Here is a 26,697-nt window from a genome sequence, read left to right as displayed (position 1 = left end):
GGGAAGTAAAAAAAATGATACGTAATGGCAAATGGCTAATGGCAAGGCTATCTTTCATTTTGACTTTGGATGATGGATTCTTATTGATCTTTTTTTTTATCTAGAAATGAAACGATCCACCATCTTACAAATCAAGAGCTTGGTTGCGATAAACGTGTTTACTATCACTGTGAGCGTATAGCTAAGAGGCGATGACATGTAAGAAGTAGAGGTTTTACGGTTCATTCTCGCTCAAGGGCAAGTGCCATTCATTTAAGCATTGGCGTCGCACCTGATTTTGATCGTAAGTTGCCGGTCGATGACTAGAGAGATGGAATTTTAAATTCTTGCATTGGTTTACTTTGTCTAGTTGTGTTAGCACTTACGGATCATTGACGAATTGTCCAAATTGTTCGAGTGTCTCCGTTTGTTTCACGGCAAATCTATGGTCACGGAATTAGTAGGATTTCTACCGACCATCCTTCCTCCAGTCGCTTACTTCATATTTCGCATTTTGACATAATTGACAAAGGTTTCATCCTTCTCCAATACGGATCTAGGAACGAAACAAATATCCTTTGTTGCATTCTCGTCTAATTTTCGATTGACATCCAGAAGTGCTTCGATTAATTTGATAGGATGACCGGGCCGTAAGTTTTTGCATACGACATAACGTTCAGAGTTGGCAGGTCGACTCGTCAACGGTTTGGTGATACAGATACGATCGAACAGTTGATACAACAGCCAAACAAGATCGGCCGTAAAATCTTCCATCATGTCAAAGAATTTGCAGACAAATGTACCACCTATTTTGTTTTTCTCGCTCTGGTGAGTTTACGATAGGGCCGGATCGGTCTAATCTCTGAAATGTACCTTGCTTCAAGCATGTAAGCATCGTGATGATTTCGCACAGAATGAGCTTTCGTGCCAACTGTTCTTGCATGTGCTCCTTGCCGGTGAAATCGAATCCCTGAATAGCCAGAGCCAATAAGTCATCTTCTGGTTTCGCGCTGTTGATGATACATTAAAGTGACTTACGCCATCAGCGACGACAAGATCCACGCCTCGCTTTTTCGTATGATTTGAGACCACAGCTGCAAATTCTCGGATATTGGCTTCCTTGTAGAGATCGCCTAAATAAGCAGTTGCATTTGGTACGGGGTGATTCTTCCATGATAACGATATTCATCCACTTTTTACCTGTTCCATCCACCCCATCGATCTGCGTAAAGTTCAGCGGAATATCGCGACGCATCTCTTCCAAATGCCAGTTGGCCGCATCATCCGAGCTTTTCAACGTAATACCATATCCGTGAGCCGATCCGCCCCCGCTGGAAGTACGCCACAGCAAATACTCTAATCATTATCAGCACCAAAAGGAAAGAAAGAAACAAAAAGAGAAGAAGAGCATTGGTAAACACAGAAACAACATGGACTATAAAAAAAATTGAATCTACTTACCTGTGAAACCGCCCGGTCCGCCACAGATGTCGGCAAACAGTAATGGCTATCAGAACCCCCATCAGCAAGACTTGAAGAGAGTTTAAGCAATTTGTATTTTTTAATCATTTTACCTTGTTCAATTCGGTCGCTGTCAACTGGAACGTGGCATCCAAGGCCGCTAATTTGGTGGCGGCACGGTTCATGAAAATGGATTTACCAATGTGTTCGAAAGGATTGCTACGTTGTCGGGCTGAAGATAATTGTTCATGGGATAATCGGCCTGTTTTCAGTCGCAATGCGTTCAATTTTTGCATCACATCACCGAAACTCAAAAAATCCACATCGGTCTGCTGGACAGTTAAATTTTTGAAAGGTATTCAATTTGATTGCAAACTTTGTACCTTGGCTTCTCTTATATCAATGAGTTCGACGATATCCTCGACACTGTATCGTTTCGATTCGGGTTCCGTGGCACATTCTACAAAGTCGGTATTGGCGTGAAAATCGATTTTAAGCACAGGTTTCTGTTTGGGCGGTTCGGGTTGGACGGATCGCGGTGCAGCAGGTGGCGAGTCGTTGTACTGTGAATGCGAAGCTGGTGGCGCTCTCGTGGGCGCATCGTTGGATCGATTGGAGTGATACGGTTCGTAGCGTCGCGAGCGTTGGTTCTGGTTGGAGGAATGATGATTGTTTCGTGATCGAGAAGACAAATAATCGCGCGTGGAAGGAGGCGGAATGCGAGAATCTACATGCGTGGCTCTGTAGCCCGGCTCTGAATCTATTTTTTTTTTTTTTTTTTTGGCAATGCATTGTGAATAACGGATAGACTGACTTTTTTTTTACTCTTTCATCATTTTACCAGTGTACAAATGATCGTCCATGATGTTGTGTGTGCAAAACTGCGGTCCATGCTTTGCCAATCATTGGTTTTTTGAGTCTTTGTGAGACTGCTGAAAATTTTCGGATTTTCCTGCAACAAAGAAATACGTCCACAAGGAAACACGTCAATAACAAAGTGGCAATCCATGGATCACTTCTAAATTTTCTTGCAAAGATACCTTCAGACTCAATGGATTGCTCCACCTGTATTGCTATTATTGCCAACAGCATTAAGTTTACTAGCTTCTATCAAATCCATATACGAGTGGCAGGACCGGTGAGGCACCGTAATACATGTACGCGATATTCACTGAATCCTATTATTTTATTGAAACGAAGCTAGCAAAAATGATGCAGCCTACCATTACTTTTATACTTTCTCTGCAAGCCATCTGATGTGATTTCCTTATTGTGAGAGGAGAAATTGTTGATGGTTCATACTATTCGCGAAGCTGACTTGTTCAAGTGCTGCACTGGGTTTGTCAAATATAAATGTCCAAAAAGGGAAATCATTAGGCAAAATCTGAGGCCACTTTTTTTCTTGTTCCGCTCACTTTTTTTGTACTCCCCCTTTGTGAAATAGAAATCTCTTATCGCCCCGGCTCCGTCAGGTTTTCCCCACACTCTTATGCCTCCTCTCATTACTGCTAACCTTAAAGTTCGTTTCGGAGGCAACGAACCGCAATACATACAAGTCTCGCCTCCTCTGTGGGACCAGCTCACTGCCAACTCCAATGGCAATGGCGATGGCATTGGTAAGCTTTGCCCTTGATAATATACGCTGACTCATTTCATATTCTCAAACTCAACTTCACCCAAAAAAAAAAGACACATTGGCTGTTTCCGTTACCATTCCTTCGCTGACAAGCAAGGTCCCTCTCGCTACCACCGACCAGTGTCAACCCAGTCTCCAGTCCGTCATTGTTCATGCTCGTCCAGCTACGGATGGCCATGTAGGCATCTAATTTCCATGGTTTTGCCTCCAAAACGATATCAAGCTAACCTTTCTTTGTTATGCTAGAAAAAGCATGCCGTCGTCTATATGAATACCCATTTGATCAAGTCTGTCTACGGTCAGGATGCGCTCACTCGACTGGTGGAAGAAGAGGACGAAGACGATGAGGTGACCGACGAGAAGCAGGAGGACGATTTGAACGAAATGATGCCTTGCGAAATCAAAAGCGTTGACCTTATTCAGTTGGATGAATTGATTGTGGGCGCAATGAATGAAAAATCGTATGAATTTGCACAAAAAGGTATAATTTGGACAAAGGGCAGGAAAAAGGCAGAGATCAGAGTTTTTCTTACATTGCGATTTTCAATAGATGAGCAGGGATTGGCGCGTTTATTCACTTCGAGTCCGCAACCGCTCATTATTCGCAGTGGAGCCACTTATACCTTTGATGAACTTCGTTTCCGAGTGCTCATGACAAATCCTGTGCAACAAGGCTTCATCATGTCCACTGAACATACAAAAATCTTTGTGGTCGATACCATCTCTTCCGAGGACCAGGAACCCTCCACCGCATCGTTATCTGACTCTCAAACCCATTTCGGTACCACTTCCTTCTCCATGCTTAGCTCGCCCATCACGCCGGAAGTCATTGAGCCCCAAGAATTCACGGCTCGCATTCTCCAAAAAGCATGGCCTGAAACTCGATTGGCACCCGTACCTCCACGTAAACAAGATGACGAGACTCGTGTATTTGTGGATGTCAGTTGTCTGGCAAAATGCGGCGTGTTCAGCGGTGACTGGGTGCTCATCAGTGCAGACAACGTCAAGAAATCCAGATTATGTCGAATCTATGGCATTGATCTACCGGACGACACCGAGTGAGTGTTCACTAGGAATGCAATGACTCTGATGCAAACGCACTTTTCTGATGCATTTTTTTTTTTCAAAATTAGCTCGATGATCTATCTCCCTCCTGTTCTTTATTTTAATCTCGATTTGCCGTTACCACCTGCCTCTGTTTCGGATGTCAAGGTAAATATTACCCGCCTGGCCACGCCACCCCCGGTGGAGGGTCCTCCGCGTGCGAGTGCGCTCAACGTGGCCCGCATTGCTTCCCCCGTGTCCATGGATAAATCGCTTCAAAATGCGGTTCTCGATGCGCTGAGAACATGGTTTGAGGAAAAGGACAGAATCCTGTGCAAGAACGACATCATTGCAGTAACCCTGGATAGAGAAGCCGCGCGTTTAAGACCTCACGAAACCGAAGATGAATCGGTGGCACTGAAAACCGGTCCACCTACTACGCTGGCGTACTTTAAAGTAACGAATCTGGAAGACGAGGCCACCTCCGAATCGGCGGACATTCATCCTGCTTACTATGGCGCAGGACGTCGTATTGTACCGAGCTACACAAAGATGGTTCAAACCGGTGTTGAACATTCTCGTGTTCCTGTCGGTACCATTTCGCAGTACTATGAACTTGCCCACCAACTGCCGCTGGGTCGGCCCCAGACGGCGGCTTACGCGCAACTTCATGAATTGGTGTCTTCATCGCTTCATCCCCTTGGTCGCGATTTCGAGCTTTCATGCAATGTGCTGCTGCACGGTCCCCGAGGCGGCGGCAAAGCCACCTTGGTACACACCATCGCAGAAGAACTCGGGGTTCACGTCTTTGAATTTACCGCCTATGACGTGGTCTCGGAAACCGATGCAAAGACTGAAGTTCATTTGCGAGCCAAATTTGAGAAAGCGGCCGCTTTGGCACCTTGTATTGTGCTGCTGCGCGGCATTGAAGGATTGGCCAAAAAGAGTGCCGTGGTGGAAACCGGTCAAGGTAACGTCTATTAAAATTCGTTCCCCCCTCAACAATTGTATCATATTATTCACATGATGCCTCCTTTTTTTTTCCAATAGAGCCTTTACTCGCAACGGTACTCCAAGAATGTATCAAAGACGTGAATGCCACCCAAGTATCAACAGGCTATCCTGTCATGGTAGCCGCTACCACCGGCGATATTGAAAGTCTACCCTCCAGCATCTTGGCCTGTTTCCGTCACGAGATTACCATCGAAGTGAGCAACCCAACCCAAAAAAAAATTGATTCTTTTATGCTCATGAGCTGTACCTTTTTTTTTTTTGTTCTTTTGCTTTCGTTCGACAGGCGCCTGATGAAAAGACACGTTTGCAAATTTTGAAGAATCTCACGCAAGGCTGTCCAATTGCTCCCGATGTGTCATTATCGAATTTGGCGACCCAGACGGCGGCATTACTAGGAAAGGATCTTGTGGATCTGGTCGCCCGCACCGGTGTGTTGGCCTTGCAACGTATCAATCGAAGCATGTAAGTCTACGGAAAAAGTACTGTCTTTGGCAGTGCTCCCGATTTTGATAGAAAAAAGGCTAATGTGAAATTGAAATGCGTAGTCACGGAAAGCAGGACGCAGAAGATGAGCAGGATGGAGCGGGTTCCTCCACGTCCTCATCATCGATCCATGCGACGGTGACGACGAGTGATATTAAAGCGGCTGGTATCACCTTGACGGCTGCCGATTTTGATGCGGCTTTGAACGAAGCGCGTGCCAGTTACTCTGACTCGATCGGTGCGCCCAAGGTAAAACAATTCTCGTGGATGCCAACGGTGACGCAGCAAGAATATTTAAGCTTATGACATTGTAAAATAGATTCCAAACGTGACCTGGGACGATGTGGGTGGTTTGGCCCATGTCAAAGACGATATTTTGGATACGATTCAACTGCCATTAGAACATCCGGAATTATTTGGAGCTGGTCTCAAGAAACGCAGTGGTATTCTTTTGTATGGTCCTCCCGGTACGGGCAAAACACTTTTGGCCAAGGCCATTGCCACCTCTTGCTCTTTGAATTTCTTCTCTGTCAAGGGCCCGGAATTGCTCAACATGTATATCGGTGAATCCGAAGCCAACGTTCGACGTGTGTTCCAGCGAGCCCGCGACGCCAAACCGTGTGTCATCTTTTTCGACGAATTGGATTCCGTGGCGCCCAAACGCGGTGAAAAGGGCGACTCTGGCGGCGTCATGGATCGTATTGTCAGTCAGTTGTTGGCCGAATTGGATGGTATGAGTGAAGGCGGCGAAGGGTCCGGGGTCGGCGATGTGTTTATTGTCGGTGCTACAAATCGACCCGATTTGCTGGATCCGGCTTTATTACGTCCAGGAAGGTAAGCCCATCGTTCTCTCTTTCTACACTTGCAAACTCAATGACTAATGTACAATGTATGAATGTCTGACAGATTTGACAAGTTGTTATACCTTGGTGTGAGCGAAGATCACGAGTCCCAACTAAGAATTATTCAGGCGCTGACACGAAAGTAAGTCTCTTGTTCAAGCATTAAAGCCTTGATATCCAATTTTTGCTGATATGTAAAAATTGTTCCGTTTTTCATTAGGTTCCGTCTTCATCCCGAACTGGATCTTGCTCGTGTAGCTGAACGGTGTCCGTTCCATTACACCGGTGCTGATTTCTATGCGTTATGTTCCGACGCGATGCTCAAGGCCATGGTCCGTGTGGCGGATTCGATCGAGACCAAGGTGCAAAAGCTCAATGAAGAAAACCGAAGCGATCTTCCACAGCCTGTTACGGTTCAGTACTTTTTGTCGCATCTGGTCTCTCCAGAAGATATCGTGGTACAGGTAGAAGAAGTGGATTTCGTCAAAGCATTGGATGAATTAGTGCCCAGTGTTTCCGCCACCGAATTAGCCCATTATCAGCGTGTACGAGAAAAGTTTGAACAGGTGAAAGATGATGAAGAGCAGGACCAAGAGGAGGATGCCATTCAACAAGCGCAACGAGAAGAAGAAAAAGAGCGACAAAGAATAGAGGCTCAAATCGCTGCGAAAATCCAAGCAATAGAAGCGGCCAAGGCGCCATCCAAATCCACCGCAGCTCCCAAGAAGAAAGATAAAGGAAAAGGAAAGGCACGAGCTTAGCCCCCAAAAATTCTGTATTTTACCAATCATACTAAAAAGTTTTTTTTTTGTTTTATTGTGCTTCACATCATCCTCATCATCCTTATCTCTGTCTCACACTGTGTCACTGTCTACAGAAATCTCTGTTTTTCCGTCGTCCTTAGCAGCTACACAATCTGCCATGCGAGATCCACTGTGATTTTTATCTATACCTCTGCCCTCTACTCCTCTCTCTTGTTGGTAATCACGTCGCAGCTTCGTTGACTTGTCATTCAATTGTGATCAGCGCCAATGTCTAAAGCGATGTTGTCCAGCTTGAAGTTTTAATAGTGTGATTGTGGAAAAAGCCAATGAAAGCATTCAATTTTGTTAATTTGCTTGTTTTCTTGACTTTTTGCGTTGTCATTTGGGAGGAAAATTGTTGATCAGGGCAACTAATTACAGTGGCAATACACCGAAAATCATCTAATTGGAAAACGTGTGTAGCAATGTTCCTGAATTGCGCATTGCCATGAGTACAGACTCCATGATTCAGAGCTATTTGCTGTGCACGGATTTAAAAGAATCGACAGATAATATAGATAATTTTTCCTTCTGTACTTGAACCTTGTTAAAGGAGGGGACGTTCATGTCTGCTATGGCTCTATCAATTGTTCATCAAATGGGAAATTTTGAGGCTCCGATGATTCTTATACTGCATAAATATTTTTTTTGTCCATTTTTTTTTTCTTTTTGCCCGCTCTTATTTTTTTCTTTTTTTTTTTTTTACCTTACGCAATGCCTGCTTCACGCCACACGAAAAAAAGCAAACGACTTCTGCTTCTCCATCTTCCTTCTCTCGCGCCAAGTTCAAGAATAGCGCAAAGGTAAGTGCCTGACGCACTTTCCAATCGTGAAGTAACAATCCGTTTATGTCACGTCCGTGCGTCCTTTTTACTACTCTAGCCAATACAGCGAGGGGCGTGCCCCTACAACCGCCCTCCCTGCAAGGCCAAAGACCTCCCCTGCCACTCTGCTGCCGGTCGGAAAGAAGCTTTATCTGACTTCAACTACTGCGTCCAGGTCTACAACGACTCGTTCGTTGCACAGATGCAGCAGGTTGAAGGAGGGGAAAAGCTTTCCGCTGGCAGCAGCAATGAAAACAACACCGGCTGCGTCAGCCAGCAAGATCAAGGTGCTGAAGGACTGGCGTACCTGATCAGCGTTGGTTCTTTCAAGGAATACGACACTGTGGAGGATGCTCAGGACCAGGTAAGCTCTTTTTCGTCTTGCACCTGTGGAATACTATACAGTCATTAAGCTTGTTACGAAGCTCCTCCAAGACTATGAAGAACACTGTGGTGACCTTTGGTGATCACCGACAACTTGTAGCCCTTTTTTCAAAAAATACCATTTGCAGCACCATAAAAAAAAATATTTTTATCCAAAAGTCTCTCGGTGGTTCTAATAGTTTGTCGCCATAGCCATTAATGCCAATGTATCGCCAAGCGCGCGTTGATCATTTGGAATGCAAAAGAGGTTGTCATCGGTCTGAATCGTTTGTATGAATTCAAGCGCTAAAAAAATTGCGGTTGAAGACACTATTCACTGAAAGCTACTGATCGGACGTTAAAGAAATTCAGACACGGACGCTGCGCAAAACACAATTTTTGGAGAAGCAATGAAAGTAAATCAAGGATAATTTTATTTCCAGGTGGTCAAATTTACATAAGAGACAACTAGACAAACATAGTAGCTACGGTGATAAGCTAATACTAAAGCACTCAGCAGAGAGCGAACTTGCACCAATGGGACTTCCAGGCATGAGAGCAGGAGGCAGACAGCGGCGGAAGGATGATGGATGACAAGCAAAATGACAAGCGAAAAGAAAAATAAGATTAAAAAGAATGAAAACTCACCCTGGAGCAGTAGTCTGTTCGCGGAGCGGCCTCGTATCTATTTAATCAAGAATCAGCTCTATACCTACCTTCCCGACTGGTCTACCCTACTGGAAATCTACAAATGGTTAGTCTCAAACTGTAAAAAATTAAGGAAAAAAAAAAGCGCAAGTTAGTAAAAAGATGTCCTTCAACTTGTACTTATGATAGCAATAAAAATGCTGTCAAATGCTTTCATCCATCAACGCCCCCCCCCAAAAAAAGGGCACCTAAAGAAAAAAATCAACGAGGCATCAGCATTTTTATTAAACGGGCTTATATTAAGCGAACCAGTGAGAGCGGATGGATGGATAGAAAGAGTATAAGGATAAAGAGAAAGAGGAAGGTGCAGAAGAAGAGCGAAGAAAAAGAAAAACGATTCTTTCCCTTTTTATACTCATCCTTCTGCCTTTAATTTTTTTTTCGCGTTCAATTCATTTACCACTGGAACAAACCAGCGTTTTCATTATGCAATCACGCCCTTTCCTGTTGTGGAACATGTCGCTATGAATCATCATTCTTTACCGCAGCACCTTCTTACATATGCAGATTTTGTCGCTTAAGCGGCAGGCTTCGGTGTCGTCCGTTATACGCGATCCATCCTTTCATCTGTTAATATAGTTTCAATATGCATTTTCCGATAGGCTTTCATTTATTCACAAGCGGCTTTTTTTATAATATCTCACATACGCTTTCTGCCAATTGCCAGAGAGGTCCCGATTTGGTTACCGTCCTTTTTTTATATTGTTATACTTTATGATATCTGAAACCTCTTCCCTTGGTGTAACCGAAAAAGCGCACATTCTGCAAAAGATAATCTTCTCTATCAAGCTTAAATCTCGATGGAAAGAGGTGCGGAAAGTTGCTGATCCACTATCATGGGCGTCAAGAAAAATGATAGTGCAAATAGTGTAAAGGATTAGGTTTGGCTAAAGCCATGGGAATTACTTGGAAAAGTCCAAAAGAAAAATAAACTTTGGGTCGGTGGGCCTGTCCGATAAGAAAAATAAAGGGGATGTGTGGGTCAGTTTTCTTGAGTGACACCACTTTGTGGATATTGTCCAGTCACGCTGCATGAATGACCTTGATTTCTCAGTTTACAGCCGTTTTGTGACCAAATGTGGGTTTTTTTTTTGTGAGGGAGGATTTTTATGTGGCCCAAAGTGGAGTTCACATTTCCTGTGGATCGATCTTTTCTCGTTTCATGGAATTTTTTTGGATAATAGGATTCACTCGCCTCGTATGGATGGCAGCAGGGTGTGGCGCTCTTGGACCCTTATTTTTATTATTATTTCGGAATGCCCATCAATCAAACTTTAACTGTGTTTCAATGGGTCACTAACAAAAAGAATGCTTCTGCACCATTTCCTAAGGAACCACTTACAGTACTTTCTTCGCGCCATCGTTTTCGTTTTTATTGATGATGCCAACTTAGGCGTTTTCCGCGTATTTTTTTGGTCCACAGATCTGAGCTCGTTGGAAAACCAATTATGTTGCAAGAGGTACAACAATCCTCCCACCGATCAATTCAAGGCAGCTCGCCCGATGTACTTGAACCATTTTTCGCACGATACAATAGGCATATAAGATGACTCCGATCGACTTTGGAATCAATTCTGGTGTTTCCCGGGACAATTCCCGAATCGATCGGTAACTTGGCGATAATCGTATAAAAGATTGAACGTATTAGGGTTGATAAACAGTTTCTCAACGAACCCCACAGTTTTTTGCCACTAATGTATACCAGCCCAATCCTCGGAATGAACAAATCAAAATGTCAGCCGATAAAAGCTGGATCCCAATCACCACCTTGACGCTTCAATATGGTGATTCAGTGCCAGGATATAAAATCAGATGTCTGGCCAATTCAGGGCCACCCACAAAACGTGTAAGAGAGATTAGAATAGACTATATAAAGTGTATACCACGACCAGTGGCCTAGGTGTTAGATAAAAAATCGGGTAAACAATTACAAACGGGCGTAAACGAGAGCAAGTCCACCTAGTTTCGCGGTGCGTCGTAATATTTTCATGGTTCATGCTTCTTTGAATATCAGTAAAGCAACCATATAATTGCCCGTACTTAATTCTCAGGGATTGTATTTTATTGAATATTGGTGTCAATAATCAGGAACAAATATTCAGCGACGCTTCATGTGGTGCGCCTTTTTGTTTTCATTGAATGCTGGGCTTTTTGGTATACTGTATACCGTCATTCATCAGTCGTAGTTCGAAAAAATAGCGTTCTGGAAAAAAATCAACTGGTCTGAACGCAAACAGATTTCCGTGTTCTCACCTTGCTCACAGCTGTTCATGTTTAGAGAAAGACTTTTTTTTCATATGATCGACACATCATAGACGCACAGCGGTCAATCATGATGCTTTAACCGGATGAAGAAGGGCGTCAGCGCTGTAACTCTTCGGGGAATGAAAAACAGAAAGTGAAAGATCGTCATTGTTGCAATAATGAATCTCCGCCATTCTGGTTATGGCAGGCGGGCATGATATCATTATGATTCTTGAACATGTTAACATAGAAAGAGCGACCCAAAACATGCAATATAAAATCGACTCTCTTGCCGAAAGGGTTTTTCACTGTTTTTTTACACATCTTTATATATCAAAAAAGTTTTAATTAATTGTATATCAACTATGGACAATTTCGCCGAAGCTTACCGTCACTTTTTCGAAAAGAACAGCTCTTCCATGGGTCCCCAAAGCCATGACAACCAGCATTTGGCTCGTGCAGCGGCCTACAAGGTAACGTCGCAGAGGTATTGGTAATTTTATCGAATGGGCGGTTCCTAACTTGAACGATGACTATTTGATAGGCTTACAAGTCTCAGAAAGAGTCTGGTGGTCCCATGGATCGAAAGCAATTGATCGACAGAGCCGAACAGTACGCTTCTGAATGGTTGCAGAGCAATCCTGACTGGGTTCAGAGACGTCCCGAAGACGATGGTACCAACTCGCCCCAGCAGACCGAAGGTGACAAGGCACGATCGCTCAACATTCGCCACGCATCCAGAGAAGCTGCCGATGAATTGTTGAATATGAACGGCCATCAGGACAATCAAAAGAGTGGAGTTGTGGGTGAATCGAACGCCTCTTCGACCAACCAGGCAAATATGGCACCCGGTGTTACTGCCTCCTCCGTGGAAGGAGCCAACCATTTGGGCGATGAGACTCACAAGAACAATCCTTCCAGTGTGCCCGCCAGCTCTCAGCTCGGCAGTGATCAATCGACTGCTCCCAATGGCGAAGTTCATCCTTCCACCAGCATGATGTCTGGCAGCCAGCATACCCCGGAGCAAGAAAACAAGGCGGTGGGTGGTCACTCCCAACAAGTCCCTCATCACCAGCAAGGAGAAAAGGCGGCTTTGGCGGCCGGTGCCGCTGGTGCCGCTGTGGGTGCCAAGGCTGATCACAGCATGGGTGGCGGTGACCATGTAAGCCATCACGCTTCCAACGACGCTGGCGTCAACCGCGACCAGGTGCCCAGTCAAAGTCACCATAGTGAAAAGTTGGCCGAGGAAACCGGCGAACCCGGTGCCAAGCGTAGTCCTCAGCATCAAGACCCTCAACACCAGCAACCCACCGGAACCACTATGGCCGGTGCCGGTACCGCTCCCACCAACGACATGGAGAACGCTCCCCAGAATGCCGAGGAAGCAGGTGCCGATGATAAGGAGGGTGATGGTGACCGTCGTTCAACGATGGAAGGCGGAAGTTTGGCAAAGGCCAATGACAAGACTGACGAGAACTTGCCCAACGATCCCAATGCAAAGAAGGGTAAAACCGATGTGAAGCCCAAGAACACTGGAGGTGACGCCCACCATATTGCCGAACAGGCAGAACAAGGCATGGGTGGTCTCACCGGCAAACAACCCGTTGGTAAAATCGATCTCAAGCACCTGTAAACAATTCTTTTTTTTTCTGTATCATTTTCAATAATGTCTCTAATCTATCCATGATCATGTCTATCTCTGTACAATAAACAATATATTACTCCTTCTTCTTGTTCTAAATGTTGGAATTCAGATTTTGCTAATTTTTTATTCAACTTTGTACATTAAAAAAAACGATCTTTAAATGATGAGAAGGAGTCTATAGATGCTAGTTCTTTTTTTTTTTTTGGTGGTGATGATTGCAAGTAATATAGTTGTTTATGATCGTTTGAGATCTTCCAATCGTTCCTTCAAGCGATCGTAAGGCTCGGTATCTTCGAAAATGTCGCGCACTTTACCCAAAAGTCCCTTGATAATTTGTCTTGATTGATAGCGCCAATCACTGCAGACAGGCGCGCCGTCTTGCTCTTTGTCGCCCAAAGTCTCGTACATATCGACGGTTTCCAAAGCCACCGTTGCGACATCTTCAAAAACTCCAATTTCAGTTTCAATGCGGGGATCATGCATCACGGCGCGATAGCCTTTGACGGTAGCTTCCAAGGCATCTGTATAGCGTTGTTGCCACAGGTAAAACTTGCTGCAAATACGCCAGATATCCGGGGAGTTGGTAATACGACTCAAGATGACTTCTTCCAACAAGCGTTGCACTTGTCCCGACAATCGACGACCTTCGCGTTGATGAGGATCTTCCCAGTTTTGGATGACATTCTCCACAATCACTTGCAACACCTGAATATCGACGGCTCTCTCACGGGCCTTGTCCCATCGCAGTTCAACCACTCGTTGCATCGCCCAGATCGCATCGGGAAATTGACCGACATCAACCGCGATGATCATGAGATTTTGCCACATTTTCCAGTTGTCGAATTTTAACTTGGTCGCTTGCTGAAGGGCGAGGAAAGCGTCCGGCTTGCGGTCCATTTGTACGTAGATACTGGCCAAGTTGTTCCACCCTTCAGCTTGTTCGTTGTCGAGAGAAACCACACGTCGGAAAGCGCGCGCACCAATCTCCCATTCTTCGGCTTGAATAGCCGCACAACCAAGCACGTACCAAGATCCTTCAAAGAGCGGATTGATCTCCAAGGCCTTTTGATAACACTCGATACATCCCTGCATATCGTTCTGCCTGTACAGATAAGAACCCAAGCTACGCATGGCACGAGCGAAACGATGATTGGAAATCTCCCAAGCCTTGCGCCAATGATCGGGATTCTTTTCGACGTCACCGAGAATACACCACAACTTGGGCGAGTTGGGATCTTGTTCCATGAGACGTTGAAGCACTTGCTTGGCCTTTTCAGGTTGTTCGAGCATTTGGTAACAGGACACGACATCTTCCCACATTTCCAGTCGTTCGAATATCTCCAGAGCGGAACGCACGACACCCAATGACATGAAACGTCCTGCCAACTCACGCTCCATTTCCCATTTGCTTGGCAGTAACAGATCGTAGAAATAGGCAAGACGTTCTTCAACGCCGGAATCCTCGACCTTGACTTGATCGACCAACGCTTGCAACTGTAACGCGGATCTTTCGACGGTTCGTGATTTGTGAGCTTCCAAACGGGTGCGCAGCAACAAGGCCATGGTGTGCACCATCCAGTTGTTGCAGTTTTCCAACACACGCGCGACATAAGGCTTCATTTCTTCCGTGGTGATGCCGTGATCGGGATTGGTGTTTTTGACGTTAAGACAAAACGCGAGCAATAAACATTGATCAATCACACTCAAGTTGCCCACCCGCCTTTCCTTGTTTTGATCGTTCTCGTCGGTTTGGGTAAACGAAATCTTTTCGAGCAATGTATCGTCGTTAAGATCCAGGGTTTCCGGTCGAGGATCGTCGTTATCGTCGTCGTCAGACTTGGCATTGGCGTCTTGTTTTTTGTCGGATTTCTTGCTTTCGGCAAGTACCACGAGCTGGGATACATCGAATTGCTGGAACTTGGTGCGTCGACCAAGCGCACCGGTGAGGGACCATTCAAATCCGGACGCGGCCTGCGCATCCTTCATCTTCTCAAATGCTTCCTTATCCTGACCAAAGTAACTAAACACAAGTGCCTTTTCCAATTCGTAGCGTACACGCAGAGCGGCTTGAACCGTGTCATCGCTCGATGCATCGTTGGCAAGGTCCAACCTTTGTTTCGTTTCCGCGGCCAAACTGACAAGCAATTCTTGAAGCGTACCGGTCGGATCATCGAGGAGTTGCTGCTGAATAAACACGGCACGAGCTGCCCAGAAGGAGGCGGTATGAGTTTGCTTTCGAAGCGGTTCGGACAACAACAGAGTACGAGCTGCAGCGAGGAAACCCAGTTCGCCTGTCAAATGATACACTTCAGCACTGTCGACCGAAAGTGTCTGCAAACAAGTAGCATGCATCTTTTTTTGGAGGTCGGTTTGTGCTGGTTTGTCGGCGGTAAACAGTTGAGCCAAGGTCAGATCAAGCATGGGACCGGTCCAGTTGACTTGTACAAACGCATTCAAGCAAGCAATACCCGTTGCAAGCACAAGAAAATCGGTGGCGGCATCCTGGTCCAAGGTAGCAAGGCGTTGGTTGATCCAGTCCACCATATCCGTGGCATCGCCCGTGGCATCGATAAAGACGGGACTACGTCGGATGACAGCGGCATATCTTCCTTTCAACAGATCGTTTACGGTTTCCACAACCACAGCAGGCAGTTGCTCGGCGACCTCAGCATCCAACGCAACATTGAGGATGACGGAACGTTCCGCTGTAACGTAGGCTTTCTGTACGGATTCCTCCAAGGCGGACATGGTTCGTGATGAAAGCGATCGATTAGTCACCCTTCGAACGTTTTTGTACCGATCCACCGATAAGCCACCCACCGCTCAACGGATTTGTCAATGGAGAATGCCAGAAGCCTGCACTTGAAAGTCAGATATCACTCAGTAAGCACCCGCCACTATGCAGTCTTTTTTTTTTTCCAACAATCTTTGTAGCACCACAACAATATGTTCATGAAACTATCTACCGCAAATATCAGGCGAAAAGGAAAAAACAGCATGAAATGACATGAGCTGATATGGTAAAAAGCTTGTACGCTGCTTTTTTTTGGTTTTGTTTGTCTCTACTTCTGGCCTCGGGCACGCTAGGTTAACGCTACTTTCCGATAAAGAAAAACAACGGTTTTATTGAATGATATAGGTTTAATTCAAGTTTTTCTATGAAGAGTGAAGCAGAGAAAAAGAGCATGATGCAAAACAAGTAGAATAGGGTGACACGAAGAGAGAACGTTGCAAGGGACTGTTGAAAACATGGGCGGAGTGTGAACCGATGATTTCACCAGTCGTCACACCCTCGCGCTCGATTAGGCCGAAGCCGTTTTCTCATACTCAGGAGCTATAAAAGAAGAGTCATCTTTGACTATGCGTCACCTCTTCTTCTTCTTTTGTCTTTCTTTGTTTCGTGTTTTTCTGTATTCCCATCTTTTTTACTTCTCTTTTTTCTTTCCCTTTGCTGTCATATCTCGATATCAGACTTGATTTTCCTTCAGCATGAGCACTTGGTTGTCGCATAAGTTACCTACCGTCGATCCGTCTCAGGTTCCGGACGTGAAAGCTATCACTGAACAACTCACCCAAGAGTTTGATATTCCCACCGATCATCTCAAGAAAATCGTGGCTCAGTTTCAAGAGGAAATGCAAAAGGGTCTGGATCGTGAAGGCGCTACAGGTAAACGTCGGGCGGTGTCCGGTGGTTGCCAGAGGGGACCTTGATGGCAGTGTCAAGCGAAAAAAAAAAGAGTGGCGCGAGATAATGACTAGCGAAAGAACCGTGGGCTGATGTGTGATTGTTTGGGTGTTTCTTTGTAGTTGCCATGATTCCTAGCTTTGTTACTGGTCGTCCTACGGGAGATGAAAAGGGCAAATATCTTGCATTGGATCTTGGAGGCACCAATCTTCGTGTTTGTCAATTTGAATTGCTTGGTCAAGGCGAATACAAGGTGCATCAGCAAAAATACGTGGTGTCTGATGAGCTCAAGACGGGTGAAATGCGCCATCTGTGTGATTTTATCGCCGATTGTGTCGACAACTTTGTCACTGAAAACGGGTCCAACAATGTCGACAGCAACCTGCAACTGGGATTCACATTTTCTTTTCCCGTGTTGCAAACCGACATTAACCGCGGTACCTTGATGCATTGGACCAAAGGATTCAAGTGTACCGGTGCAGTTGATAAGGATGTTGTGGTGTTACTCCAAGACGCTTTCCTTCGAAAAAATCTCAATGTTCACATTGCTGCCGTAAGTTAGTTTTTTTCAATTATTCAGTTTTTTCCCGCATTAAGTTGTATCAGGTTCCTTTGAGAACCGACGGAAGGACATGGGTTAATTCGGGAGCGTGATTTTTTTTTTTTTTTTTGGGTAACGATTCTAATCGGCGATGAATTCACTTTATTTTTTTTTTTCTTTTGTCTAACAAAATAGATCGTCAATGACACCGTCGGAACGTTAATGGCCCATGCATACAAGTATCCGGAAACGAGTATGGGTGTGATCCTCGGAACCGGAACCAATGCTTGTAAGTCATTGTTTTGGTCAAAAATGAACGGAGCGGAAGAGAGAGTGATCAGGTGAAAAAGCATGCTAACACTGATACACATGAATCTAGGTTACTATGAAAAATTAACTGGTATCAAAAAATGGAAGGGTGGTGATACGGTATTTGAGGAGATGGTGGTCAATATGGAATGGGGTGCTTTCGACAATGAAAGACGCGTGCTTCCGTTGACTATCTACGACAACAAGTTGGACCGTGAATCAATCAACCCTGGCGAACAAATGTTTGAAAAGATGATTTCCGGCATGTATTTGGGTGAAATTGCGCGCAACACGATTTTGATGTTGGTGGATCGATTATTACTGTTCAAGGGAGATTCATCGCATGATCTGAACACACAATGGAGATTTGAAACGGCTTACATGTCCACGATTGGTGAAGATACATCGGCTGATCTCAAGGATACAAAACATGTTTTGGAAGAAATTTTGCAAATCCCCTCGACAACCAAGGAGGATCGCCAGATCGTCAAGCACATCTGTTTCCTGGTTGGACAACGAGCGGCTCGTCTGGCAGCTTGCGGTATTGCCAGCGTATTGCAGCATACGGGTGAATCGGAGAAGAAATCCGTGGTGGCCATTGACGGCTCGGTGTATGAATTCTATCCCGACTTTGAACAGATGATGACTACGGCCTTGAAAGAACTGTTTGGCGATGATATTGTGAACCGCGTCAAATTCGACCTGGCCAGAGATGGCTCTGGTTTTGGTGCGGCCATGGTGGCCATGATGTCGCACAAAGCGTCCCAAGTCAAGCAATCGACATCCGCCTGATTTTAGTTAATCTCACATTAGATTTGTAACTTTTTTCCCCCTCTTTTGACGCATCCATTTTTCTCTCTTTTCACTTGTAGGTTTCTTTTTTTTTTCCCTCGTTCTCCCCGCTGTAGCATAAAAAAACCAATATTTTGCGCCACCTCTTGTTGTATCTGTTGATGACTAAAAGAAATTCAGTCAAAAAAGACACGTTTGTGAGAGGAAAGACTTCTGACACGGTTGGAAAGTTTACCCTTGCCTAGGCAACACACAAAAAAAAAAGTCTGATAAATGAATGATCCATTGAACCAAGCGACGTTCCCGCGCCTTCCCGTGCGGGGAATTACTCGGCCCTTATTGAATGATGTTCGACGTAGAACGACCCTTGAATATTCCCGCCAATATTTTTACAATATCACTGTAACGTCGGCAGCCGTAACATTAGCCCTCCCTTATGGTTTTGACTGAGGAAAGTTCGACTCGCCGATGTTTTTCATTTCCTATCATCTCTGCACAGTGGGGATCATCAAGATCGGCATAAGTTGGACCAAGCAATATCAAACGAAAGTCCTGTGGTGAGTTAATTTTTTTGTTATTGGAGAAAAAAAAATTGGATAATATCTGATACATCAGCTGTTGAATTCCAGTGTCTGGCTGCGTGATCAGATAAGACATCTGTGAGAAAGTTTGTTCTTCTCCGATAGCGGCATACATTCGTCCAAAGAATTCGAATAGGTTGTGGGTAATCTACTGTACCAATCGCTAGATAGAAAGCTTTTGTATAGCAAAAGACCATCATCCCGAACCGGTTTGTTTGGTTCTCCTTGTGCTGCGCTTGTGTGCATGGGTCACCTCAGGCTAAAATAATCAGGCGACAACTCTATTCGTGCGACAGGTCTTTCATTTCGGCTGTTTGCCAACCGTTTGTCTTTTTTCGTATCATACAGCCATCATTTTGATCCTTTAGATTCGTCCTTATCGTGATACTGTATCTCATGAAAGTGGGCTTTTCGGACAGTGTACCTGTGGTGAATGATGTATCTGACATCAGAATTGGAAATGAAAATTAACAAGGGCAACTTTTATTGGGAGTCACTGGTCGTGGAGCGAATCACATTTTGTGTAAACGACAAATGCTATGGTTTCCCTGCTCAAAAGGAACTTGGTAGCGAAGCACAAAACGTAGAAACAGAGAAAAACAAGAAAAGGGATCTAGGCAACGGTCAAACTACGCTTATCGGTCATCACACGAACAATGCAGCCAGTGCCAGCAGCTTCAGTCAACTAATGAACAAGAACCAAAAAAAGTTAAGTCAAATTCTCGCTTTTATCCTTGTTAACCTCCAATATATCAGCCTACCTTTTCATGCCATGTCAACAAGACGCTCGAATTAAATCGTTCGGGTTTGGCCATGCCCGCATACAAGTACTTCATCAGTGTCTCTTGCTGTTCCCGATTCAGTTGTTGAAGAACGCCCGCAATGTCCGTCGCACGGAATAAGTTCAGCACATCCGTTAGAACTTGGATGCTCGTTTCCTATAAGTCATGGGTGAGACAGACTTTCTCTTTCCCTCTTTCCCAACAACCGCGGTCTTCTCTACAATAAAGCGATAAATCAACAACTACCTTGGACGAGTCCACATTACGACCATAAGGTGGGTCCTCAAGCGCACGCACTAACGCAGCCTGAGCATCGCCACTACAATGTTAACACTACCTATTAGTATATTGCAGAACCACCGATAAAACGTGCCATTATATTTCGTTACAGGTGTACGTACCGAGTCATCAGATTCCGTACGTCGGTTGCGCGTGTTTGTGTGTTTTCTTGAATTTGTTCGGGTGATAAACCAGAGTCGAAATCAGCCAAGATTTCGTCTTCGGTATAAGCATCCTCGTCATATTGGTCAATATCGATGGTGCGCCAGGACATGGTGAACAGAAAAAAGGTAACGAACTTGGGGGTTTGTAATATGGCTCGCAAAAAGAGACGAGTGGGAGGTGTGTAGACACCGATACGTATTGAAACTCCGCGGGAATTTTACGTCATAAAACCTTTTGGATTCAGCATCCGCATCTCGAGCAACCAACCTCTCTGCTCTTGATTGCATGTGGCATCCATTATCTGTGAAATATGCCGCCAATATCCAACGAATTCAAATCATAACTATATCCTCATACTGAGCTTTTTTTTCGACCGTCAATTGTTTTAACTCTATTCCATGCAATAACCTTCTGTGAGCTTAAAGCGCGCTTGATGAGTGACAGAGTGACAAAGTGTCAGAGTGACAGATACGGATGGTCATCGAATTCAGGGCACACTACATTTGATTTAATACATCCATTATGAAAATGTTTATTGTTAAATGAAGAAGAAAAAAAAAAGGGATCATCGACGTTTGGAACGCCCAACACAAGTTCTCTTTCTACTGGGAGACCTTATTTCAGCAAGTGCATTGCCTGTGATACGTGCTGAGATGCTTTTCCCTTTCACAATATCGTCTTGTTGTAGAGATGTGATATTCGTTTACTATTACGAGTCGGTAGATTCCTTTTTCTTTTTTTGGCCATGTCATTGTTGAACTGGGAGACGGTTACATCTCTTATATAGAAAGACAAAAAATGATTTGTTGGAAATAGTTTGAAAAAATTAACAAGCGGGAAAATGGCGCCCAAGAAGCTATTCTAAACTTTGCCTTGTTTGAGAAATTTGACAAAATAAACTAAAATCATCTTCTTGGAGATACAGTAATAATGTAAATACGAGAAGGGTCTATATCCATTTCAAAGTGTATGCTCCATCAACGCAACGCAGACCTTGAATTAATGAACATGGCTGGTTTGGCTGCAATGCGCCCCCCCCCCCCTCCCAAGAAACTTATAATATAAATAATCATCGATAGTGATCTATCTTGGTCTTCATAACGCTTCGGGGATATCTTTTGCACGTTTGTCATTCATTTTTTGCGGGGTCGAGTGACCGGACGCGCGCCCGTGTATGACGTCACATCTGCACTAACACTTGGAGATGCGCGCTTTTTCACAGCCTTTTTCGTCTGAAACCCACTGCCGAGTTAGTTATGCTTCGCTCAACATTCCGGTAAAATCGCACATTCCAGCTTCACCTTTGTGTTCCTTTCTGGTCTTGTCAACTCAACTTTTTTCGCGTGTAGAACATCACAAGCTGTCCATTCTCAGTTACTGCGTGCTTCGTGCTCCAGAAAGTTGGCGGTCACCCGATCGTTTGCTTCGGCCAGACCTCCGTCGCCTTCTTCACGCACAAGCTTGACTTCTCAAGTGCAGCAGAAAAAGTGGGAGGAATTGACTATTCCGCAGAAAAGTACGTTTTAAGGCAACACAAAAGAGAACGACCTAGCCAGCAGGGAACTCATTTGGCTTTTTTTTGTGTATTTTAGCGGTGGCAGCGACCAAGGCAACGGTGAATGTGGGATTCGTTCTTGGAGGGTTTGCATTGACGGCCACCCTATTGTATCTGGCTTTCAATGAACTGTTTGGTTCACAGAGCAGCACCAGTATTTTCAATGCGGCCGTAGATCGAATCAAGTCACACGAAAAGGTAAAAAAGAAAAAGTTTGGAACCAATACGGGTGTCAACAGTTGTGGTGACCAACCACTTTTTCTAGCTGGTAGAAATCTTGGGAGAGCCGGTGATTGGACATGGTGAACCTAGTCGCAGTCGAGCTCGACGCAATCGACGCGTGCAGTATCAAATTGTGGATGATCACGAAGGCAAACCGCACTTGTTTATGCGATTCTATGTCGAGGGACCCAACAGCACAGGAACTTGCTTGCTGGAAATGATCAAGGTAATTTTCGTACTAGTGGTTTAGCATGGAAAAAGAAGGTCATGGCTCATTGATTTCTTTAGGATGACAAGGACAAGTGGCAGTACAAGCAATTCTTTGCAGATGTGCCAGGACAAGGTTTACCATCAAGACGTTTTTACTTGGAACAAGCATAATATAATTAAATGAAAAAGAAAAAAATTAATAAGAGACCAGAAAAAGAGAAAGAAAGAAAAAGAAGTAAATCAACGAAATTTGAGAGAAAAAAGAAGAAGAAAACTAAGGGTGCTAGGATATCTTATTTGGAATTAGACTTCTATTAAGAAAGAAAGAGAGCCATCTTATTTGTTAAAGGAGAAGCCCTTTTTCTTTGCAGACTTCTCGGGTGTCATGGGTCTGCCAGATTCCAAACGACGTCTCTTCTCTTCCAATTCCAGACGTTGCTTCTCGAGTGCGTCCTTCATTTCCTTGTGACGCGCATACAGTTCTTCTTCGGATTGCTTCAACTTGGCCTCCTTTTCTTGCACCTTGGCTTGGAACACGGCACGCATTTCCGCTTCCATCTTGGCCAGTTTTTGTTCGTGAGCAATACGTTCTTCTTCCATCTTTTGCACAGGGCTACAACGAAAGTAAAAAGTTGAGTTTGATTGACGGATCCCAGTGTGGTGGGGGAGGGATGTCATGACTTACTTGACTTCCTTGAAGACCGAAGGATCTTGCTGAATACCCATAGCGGTCAACTTTTCGGTACGGTAGTTTTCATAGAGAACATCGTTGGTATACTCCTTGAGCTCTTCCATATGAGTACTGTTAAAAAAAGGTCACAAAAGAAAGTATGTAAGCTACAGACATCCTTTTCGAAATGTGCATTATGCATGTCGTTTGTAAGCTCAAAAGGAGATTTTCTTACCGAATCAACATTTGTCGGAGCTTGACAAAGTCACAGTGTTCTTCATTGTCGACCTCGATCACACCCCAAGGATATCTACGACCACGGACACGACGTCCACCTTCCACTTCAAACTCCTTATCGGAACCGACAACGGCGAATGGAATCTTGGACATGATTTCACGGTTTTCAGCAATGGTTTCCTTGTCGTCGTACTCGTAGACGGGAGCTTGGTAAATCTGGATTTGATGGTAGTTGATATCGGCCAAGATGCGTTGTTTGAAAGCCAACACTTCTTCTTCGGTGAGCGTATCAGCCTTCGCAATCACGGGAATCAGGTTCACACGGGTGTGAAGACGACGCATGAACTCGATATCGAGAGGCTTCAATCTAAAAACAGACGATTAAGTCAAGATGAGGTCTTTGGGCAGAGCGGCAAGACTGATAAAGAGACAAAAACTTACGCGTGACCGGTGGGGGTAATGAAGTAGATACAAGCGTGAATACGATTGTCGACCATTCGGCGACGGTTAACGCGATTTTCTTGTTCAAGATAAGCATCAAAGCGTGACTCGATGCTGTCAAGGATAGGTTTCCAGCTGAATCGGGGATAAAAAAAAAAAGAGATGAATGAATATTTTAGCACTGGAAATATTATAAACACGTGGTAAAATGTTGTCATACCTTTCTTCGTTATTGACAAAGTCACCAAAGCCAGGTGTGTCCACCACGGTCAAACGCAACTTGACGCCATTTTCTTCGATATCGGAAGTGATGGATTGAATTTCCACCGTTTGTGGGGTTTCATGCGTCAATTCCACATTCTCCTTGGGTGGGTACAGTTGCGTATTAAATAAAGTATTGACCAATGTAGACTTGCCGAGACCGGATTCACCTAAAAAAAAAAAAAAGAACCGATAGAATGAATAAGTGTGTTGTTCATGAAGAGTAAACTTTTGAGAACCCCCTCTCCTCCCCCTTTTTTTGAATTTTTCTCGAAATCATGCATCTTTATACATGTGTAATACGCATGGTATTATTTTTCTTGAGGTGTATAAAAGATTCCATGTTTCGTGTTTTGTATTTTAGAATTTATACAAAATATAAATATTCGCCTCCTTCTCTCTTGTTCATCTCTATTTCTCTTTGTTTTTCCCTGAAAAAAAAAAAAAGAGGAAAGCAACCCCTGCGTTGAACTACGTACCGACAACCATACAGGTGAATTGGAAACCTTTTTTTACCGACTTGCGGTGAACTTGATTGGGCAGGTTGGCAAAGCCAACATATCCTTGAAGTTTCTTGCGCACCACAGTGATCTAATATAAAAGAAACCACAGAGGAAGATAAGATGGATAGAATGGGTTAATATGCGTCACAGAGTAAGTTTATGCTACACAAAAAAAGAGGAGCCAGGTGAAGTATCACTTACGCCAGATGACGCGCCATTCATTTGATCTACGACATTAGTGCAACCAGGTAAGTAACGATGATGAGCGTCGGTCAGATGATGATGATGAATGCCCAATGAATAGCTTGAAAATGTATGGTGGACTTACCAGACATGTTTAGATGAGAGAAGGGCAATAAAAAGAAGGAAAGACTAGAAGAATATAAAAAAAAAGGAGATACAAGCAAAAAGAGAGAAAAAGAGAGAGAGAGAAAAAAAGGGCTCTAAAGTAGACTTTGCAAAAGGAGGGACTGGTAGGGGTTATATGAGGGGTCGATCCTTTTTTTTTTTGGGCTGCTGCTGCTGCTGCTGATTCAAGTCCTCTAGGAGTTGAGAAAAAAGGAGGGCTGGGCGGACCCAACCAGAGAATGAAGGAACCTCATATAAAAATCTTGCCTGTGTTACGTTTTCCAGCAAATGAGAATCGACCTCATTTCCAACCGCTCAAATGATCTCATCGGAACTACGCTCATACATTTTGGGCTGGTTTTGAGCCTGCTTGCAAATTATGCAGAAACCGTGCCCGTTCGCTCCACTGCTTTGTTTTGTGGGCCCTCTCTTTTTTACTTTATATTCCATAATTGATTGACTTTTTCTTTTTCTTTCTTTCTTTTTTCCTGCTTCCTCTTCCGTTTTTACTTTCTTATCGCTTTTTTCATCTCTTCTTGCCGTTTCATCATTCAAATCGCCTTTCATTTTCCTCCTATTCAGGACAAAAAAAAAATCAAATACCTCATGATAATCCAATCGTCATCACCCACGGCATCACTCTTCGATACCCTACCGTGTCTTGATTCATGGTATCAAGACCCATCCCCTCCGCCCTCCTCCACACCCTCGTTCCATCGACCTTGCCTTCAACCTCGGACTCGCCCTTGCAATGTTTCTTTTTCAACCAACGCTCCTGCCGTTCATTACTATACACACGCCGATGAAGAACCGCAACGTCGTCCCGTGGATACCATCGGTAAACCTATTATTTGTTTCCTTTTTGCTTGTGATCCCAAAAACAATCGCTTGTGATTCTCATCCCTTTCTTCATATGTTGTTGAAACTTGCCCACAGTGAAAACTCTTTCCAAATGCTTGACATGCAAACCGCCAAAGAATGTTTGATCCGTCTCCGGCCCCCCCTTTTTTTTTTTACTTATTTATTTCCCAAAATTTTTTGATTTATACGTCGTCGTCGTCATCGTCGTCGTCGTCGTCCTCTTCCATAGTCTGTGACTTTTTGGTTAAATTGGTCGACTTGGTATATCGCATCATCTGCAACCAAATGCATGTTATAAATAGCCCGTTACCCTTGCTGAGCAAGTTTTTTGTATCATTTAATAATATGTTTACCTCTTTACGAATCGCCTTTTCAACTTCAGTTGCTTTCATTTTTGTGGTCAAAAGTCGAATATTCCGTGCCAAATTCTCATCCATAGCTGCTTCTTTCCTTGCCAGTGCATCTGTGACCAAATCCAGAACAAGAAAAAAAAATTAGGCATCTTAGATTTCCATCCTGGCGAGCGATTTTTTTTTTCGTCTCTTGTTACCTAATGGATTTTCCTTTTTCTGTTGTTCGGCACGTTGCAACTTTTCTTTCTTTAATCGTCCATATCGAATCTCATATTTGATCTTCTTCAATCCTTTGTTGGTATCGGGAAGTTTATTAATGCCGTGTCTCCGCTTCGTCACGGAGCTATCGTGCTGATCACGGGGTGTATTCGAAGGTGATTTTAACAGCAAATTGAGTGATTGCTTAGCTAACCGGGACGACATGGATCGTTGTGCAAGGTTATGTGAAGTGACAAGAAAAAAAAAAGGTAATGAACAGGGAAAGGCGAAGGGTGAGCACAAATCTAAAATTTGGGTCACCGTTTCCCATTGGAGCAGCCTGAACCAAAAAAAAATTTGTGGCTTGAAATCCCAAAGCACTCTGTCTTTGGATTTCAGCTACGACACTTGAATGTCATTGGATGATTTAGAAAAGAGAACAGTTGGATGGACGCTCAATGATGGGAGACGCTTCTTGAATAAGCGGTTGATTTGATATGATAACATGCGAATTTATTGGACGCAGGATAAGCATACATCGGATGGATGCATGTGAGGGTTTTCTCTGGCAAAAGAAGCATAAAAAAAAAAGAGTCACACCATCAATGCATGAAAAGGTACAGATCAGCTTTCTCGTCACATATCGTTTAATCATGAT

At 44.2% G+C, this 26,697-nt stretch overlaps 10 protein-coding genes across 10 annotated transcripts; 5 read left to right on the top strand and 5 right to left on the bottom strand.

Moving 5' to 3' along the window:
* Nucleotides 1–28: 28 nt before the first annotated feature.
* On the bottom strand, nucleotides 29–2,527 carry BYT42DRAFT_562764 (FtsJ-like methyltransferase-domain-containing protein). The gene is made up of 11 exons (XM_051567508.1): nucleotides 2,481–2,527; nucleotides 2,282–2,392; nucleotides 1,824–2,200; nucleotides 1,554–1,769; nucleotides 1,441–1,486; nucleotides 1,180–1,335; nucleotides 1,018–1,112; nucleotides 853–949; nucleotides 479–785; nucleotides 366–422; nucleotides 29–302 (listed from the first exon to the last, which is right to left on the bottom strand). Exons 2-11 carry the CDS (start codon nucleotides 2,301–2,303, stop codon nucleotides 215–217), a joined length of 1,461 nt encoding a protein of 486 aa, XP_051425204.1. The 5' UTR covers nucleotides 2,304–2,392; nucleotides 2,481–2,527; the 3' UTR covers nucleotides 29–214.
* A 402-nt stretch (nucleotides 2,528–2,929) lies between these two features.
* On the top strand, nucleotides 2,930–7,220 carry BYT42DRAFT_612211 (P-loop containing nucleoside triphosphate hydrolase protein; the record flags this gene model as incomplete). Its single annotated transcript, XM_051571601.1, has 11 exons — nucleotides 2,930–3,056; nucleotides 3,130–3,254; nucleotides 3,323–3,557; nucleotides 3,627–4,134; nucleotides 4,210–5,090; nucleotides 5,171–5,328; nucleotides 5,418–5,596; nucleotides 5,680–5,866; nucleotides 5,937–6,451; nucleotides 6,524–6,601; nucleotides 6,680–7,220. 11 exons carry the CDS (start codon nucleotides 2,930–2,932, stop codon nucleotides 7,218–7,220), a joined length of 3,534 nt encoding a protein of 1,177 aa, XP_051425203.1.
* A 746-nt stretch (nucleotides 7,221–7,966) lies between these two features.
* Nucleotides 7,967–8,697, top strand: BYT42DRAFT_643315 (uncharacterized protein; the record flags this gene model as incomplete). The annotated part of the gene is made up of 4 exons (XM_051572606.1): nucleotides 7,967–8,065; nucleotides 8,145–8,220; nucleotides 8,289–8,450; nucleotides 8,650–8,697. Exons 1-4 carry the CDS (start codon nucleotides 7,977–7,979, stop codon nucleotides 8,695–8,697), a joined length of 375 nt encoding a protein of 124 aa, XP_051425202.1. The 5' UTR covers nucleotides 7,967–7,976.
* A 2,957-nt stretch (nucleotides 8,698–11,654) lies between these two features.
* Nucleotides 11,655–13,127, top strand: BYT42DRAFT_562754 (uncharacterized protein). The gene has a single exon (XM_051567507.1). The coding sequence runs from the start codon at nucleotides 11,979–11,981 to the stop codon at nucleotides 13,032–13,034; it is 1,056 nt and encodes a 351-aa protein (XP_051425201.1). The 5' UTR covers nucleotides 11,655–11,978; the 3' UTR covers nucleotides 13,035–13,127.
* Nucleotides 13,128–13,143: 16 nt separating this feature from the next.
* BYT42DRAFT_562753 (uncharacterized protein) lies at nucleotides 13,144–16,005 on the bottom strand. The gene has a single exon (XM_051567506.1). It carries the CDS (start codon nucleotides 15,792–15,794, stop codon nucleotides 13,281–13,283), a length of 2,514 nt encoding a protein of 837 aa, XP_051425200.1. The 5' UTR covers nucleotides 15,795–16,005; the 3' UTR covers nucleotides 13,144–13,280.
* Nucleotides 16,006–16,535: 530 nt separating this feature from the next.
* BYT42DRAFT_592729 (hexokinase-domain-containing protein) lies at nucleotides 16,536–18,373 on the top strand (the record flags this gene model as incomplete). The annotated part of the gene is made up of 4 exons (XM_051570641.1): nucleotides 16,536–16,713; nucleotides 16,854–17,284; nucleotides 17,468–17,561; nucleotides 17,652–18,373. The coding sequence occupies 4 exons, from the start codon at nucleotides 16,536–16,538 to the stop codon at nucleotides 18,371–18,373; spliced, it is 1,425 nt and encodes a 474-aa protein (XP_051425199.1).
* Nucleotides 18,374–19,567: 1,194 nt separating this feature from the next.
* Nucleotides 19,568–20,289, bottom strand: BYT42DRAFT_492548 (actin-related protein 2/3 complex subunit 5; the record flags this gene model as incomplete). Its single annotated transcript, XM_051564158.1, has 5 exons — nucleotides 19,568–19,639; nucleotide 19,740; nucleotides 19,786–19,892; nucleotides 19,983–20,055; nucleotides 20,138–20,289. 5 exons carry the CDS (start codon nucleotides 20,287–20,289, stop codon nucleotides 19,568–19,570), a joined length of 405 nt encoding a protein of 134 aa, XP_051425198.1.
* Nucleotides 20,290–21,436: 1,147 nt separating this feature from the next.
* Nucleotides 21,437–22,338, top strand: BYT42DRAFT_612205 (TIM21-domain-containing protein; the record flags this gene model as incomplete). The annotated part of the gene is made up of 5 exons (XM_051571600.1): nucleotides 21,437–21,456; nucleotides 21,530–21,696; nucleotides 21,773–21,933; nucleotides 22,001–22,183; nucleotides 22,246–22,338. 5 exons carry the CDS (start codon nucleotides 21,437–21,439, stop codon nucleotides 22,336–22,338), a joined length of 624 nt encoding a protein of 207 aa, XP_051425197.1.
* Nucleotides 22,339–22,427: 89 nt separating this feature from the next.
* BYT42DRAFT_263603 (Septin-domain-containing protein) lies at nucleotides 22,428–24,472 on the bottom strand. The gene is made up of 6 exons (XM_051562767.1): nucleotides 24,256–24,472; nucleotides 23,736–23,946; nucleotides 23,516–23,650; nucleotides 23,073–23,441; nucleotides 22,853–22,969; nucleotides 22,428–22,780 (listed from the first exon to the last, which is right to left on the bottom strand). The coding sequence occupies exons 1-6, from the start codon at nucleotides 24,263–24,265 to the stop codon at nucleotides 22,504–22,506; spliced, it is 1,119 nt and encodes a 372-aa protein (XP_051425196.1). The 5' UTR covers nucleotides 24,266–24,472; the 3' UTR covers nucleotides 22,428–22,503.
* Nucleotides 24,473–25,562: 1,090 nt separating this feature from the next.
* On the bottom strand, nucleotides 25,563–26,660 carry BYT42DRAFT_562737 (uncharacterized protein). Its single transcript, XM_051567505.1, has 3 exons — nucleotides 26,039–26,660; nucleotides 25,842–25,951; nucleotides 25,563–25,763 (listed from the first exon to the last, which is right to left on the bottom strand). The coding sequence occupies exons 1-3, from the start codon at nucleotides 26,262–26,264 to the stop codon at nucleotides 25,671–25,673; spliced, it is 429 nt and encodes a 142-aa protein (XP_051425195.1). The 5' UTR covers nucleotides 26,265–26,660; the 3' UTR covers nucleotides 25,563–25,670.
* Between the last annotated feature and the right edge of the window lie 37 nt (nucleotides 26,661–26,697).

This window comes from Radiomyces spectabilis (assembly GCF_025331425.1).
Source record: "Radiomyces spectabilis strain NRRL 2753 chromosome Unknown BYT42scaffold_4, whole genome shotgun sequence".
In the NCBI taxonomy this organism is placed as follows: Eukaryota; Fungi; Mucoromycota; class Mucoromycetes; order Mucorales; family Radiomycetaceae; genus Radiomyces; species Radiomyces spectabilis.
This window is presented reverse-complemented; position numbering and strand designations above follow the sequence as displayed.

Bases quoted from the DNA above. Each gene is read 5' to 3' on its own strand.
- BYT42DRAFT_562764 (XM_051567508.1), bottom strand. From the start codon at position 2,303: ATGGACGATCATTTGTACACTG. The intron at 2,201-2,281 runs GTAAAATGATGA...AAAAAAAAATAG, and splicing joins GGACGATCATTTGTACACTG to ATTCAGAGCCGGGCTACAGA. The intron at 423-478 runs GTAAGCGACTGG...CCGTGACCATAG, and splicing joins GTCAAAATGCGAAATATGAA to ATTTGCCGTGAAACAAACGG.
- BYT42DRAFT_562754 (XM_051567507.1), top strand. From the start codon at position 11,979: ATGGATCGAAAGCAATTGATCGACAGAGCCGAACAGTACGCTTCTGAA.
- BYT42DRAFT_562753 (XM_051567506.1), bottom strand. From the start codon at position 15,794: ATGTCCGCCTTGGAGGAATCCGTACAGAAAGCCTACGTTACAGCGGAA.
- BYT42DRAFT_263603 (XM_051562767.1), bottom strand. The intron at 22,970-23,072 runs GTAAGAAAATCT...TTTTTTTAACAG, and splicing joins CTCCGACAAATGTTGATTCG to TACTCATATGGAAGAGCTCA. The intron at 22,781-22,852 runs GTAAGTCATGAC...CTTTCGTTGTAG, and splicing joins TCGGTCTTCAAGGAAGTCAA to CCCTGTGCAAAAGATGGAAG.
- BYT42DRAFT_562737 (XM_051567505.1), bottom strand. From the start codon at position 26,264: ATGTCGTCCCGGTTAGCTAAGCAATCACTCAATTTGCTGTTAAAATCA. The intron at 25,952-26,038 runs GTAACAAGAGAC...ATTTGGTCACAG, and splicing joins GAAAAAGGAAAATCCATTAG to ATGCACTGGCAAGGAAAGAA. The intron at 25,764-25,841 runs GTAAACATATTA...ATTTGGTTGCAG, and splicing joins AAAAGGCGATTCGTAAAGAG to ATGATGCGATATACCAAGTC.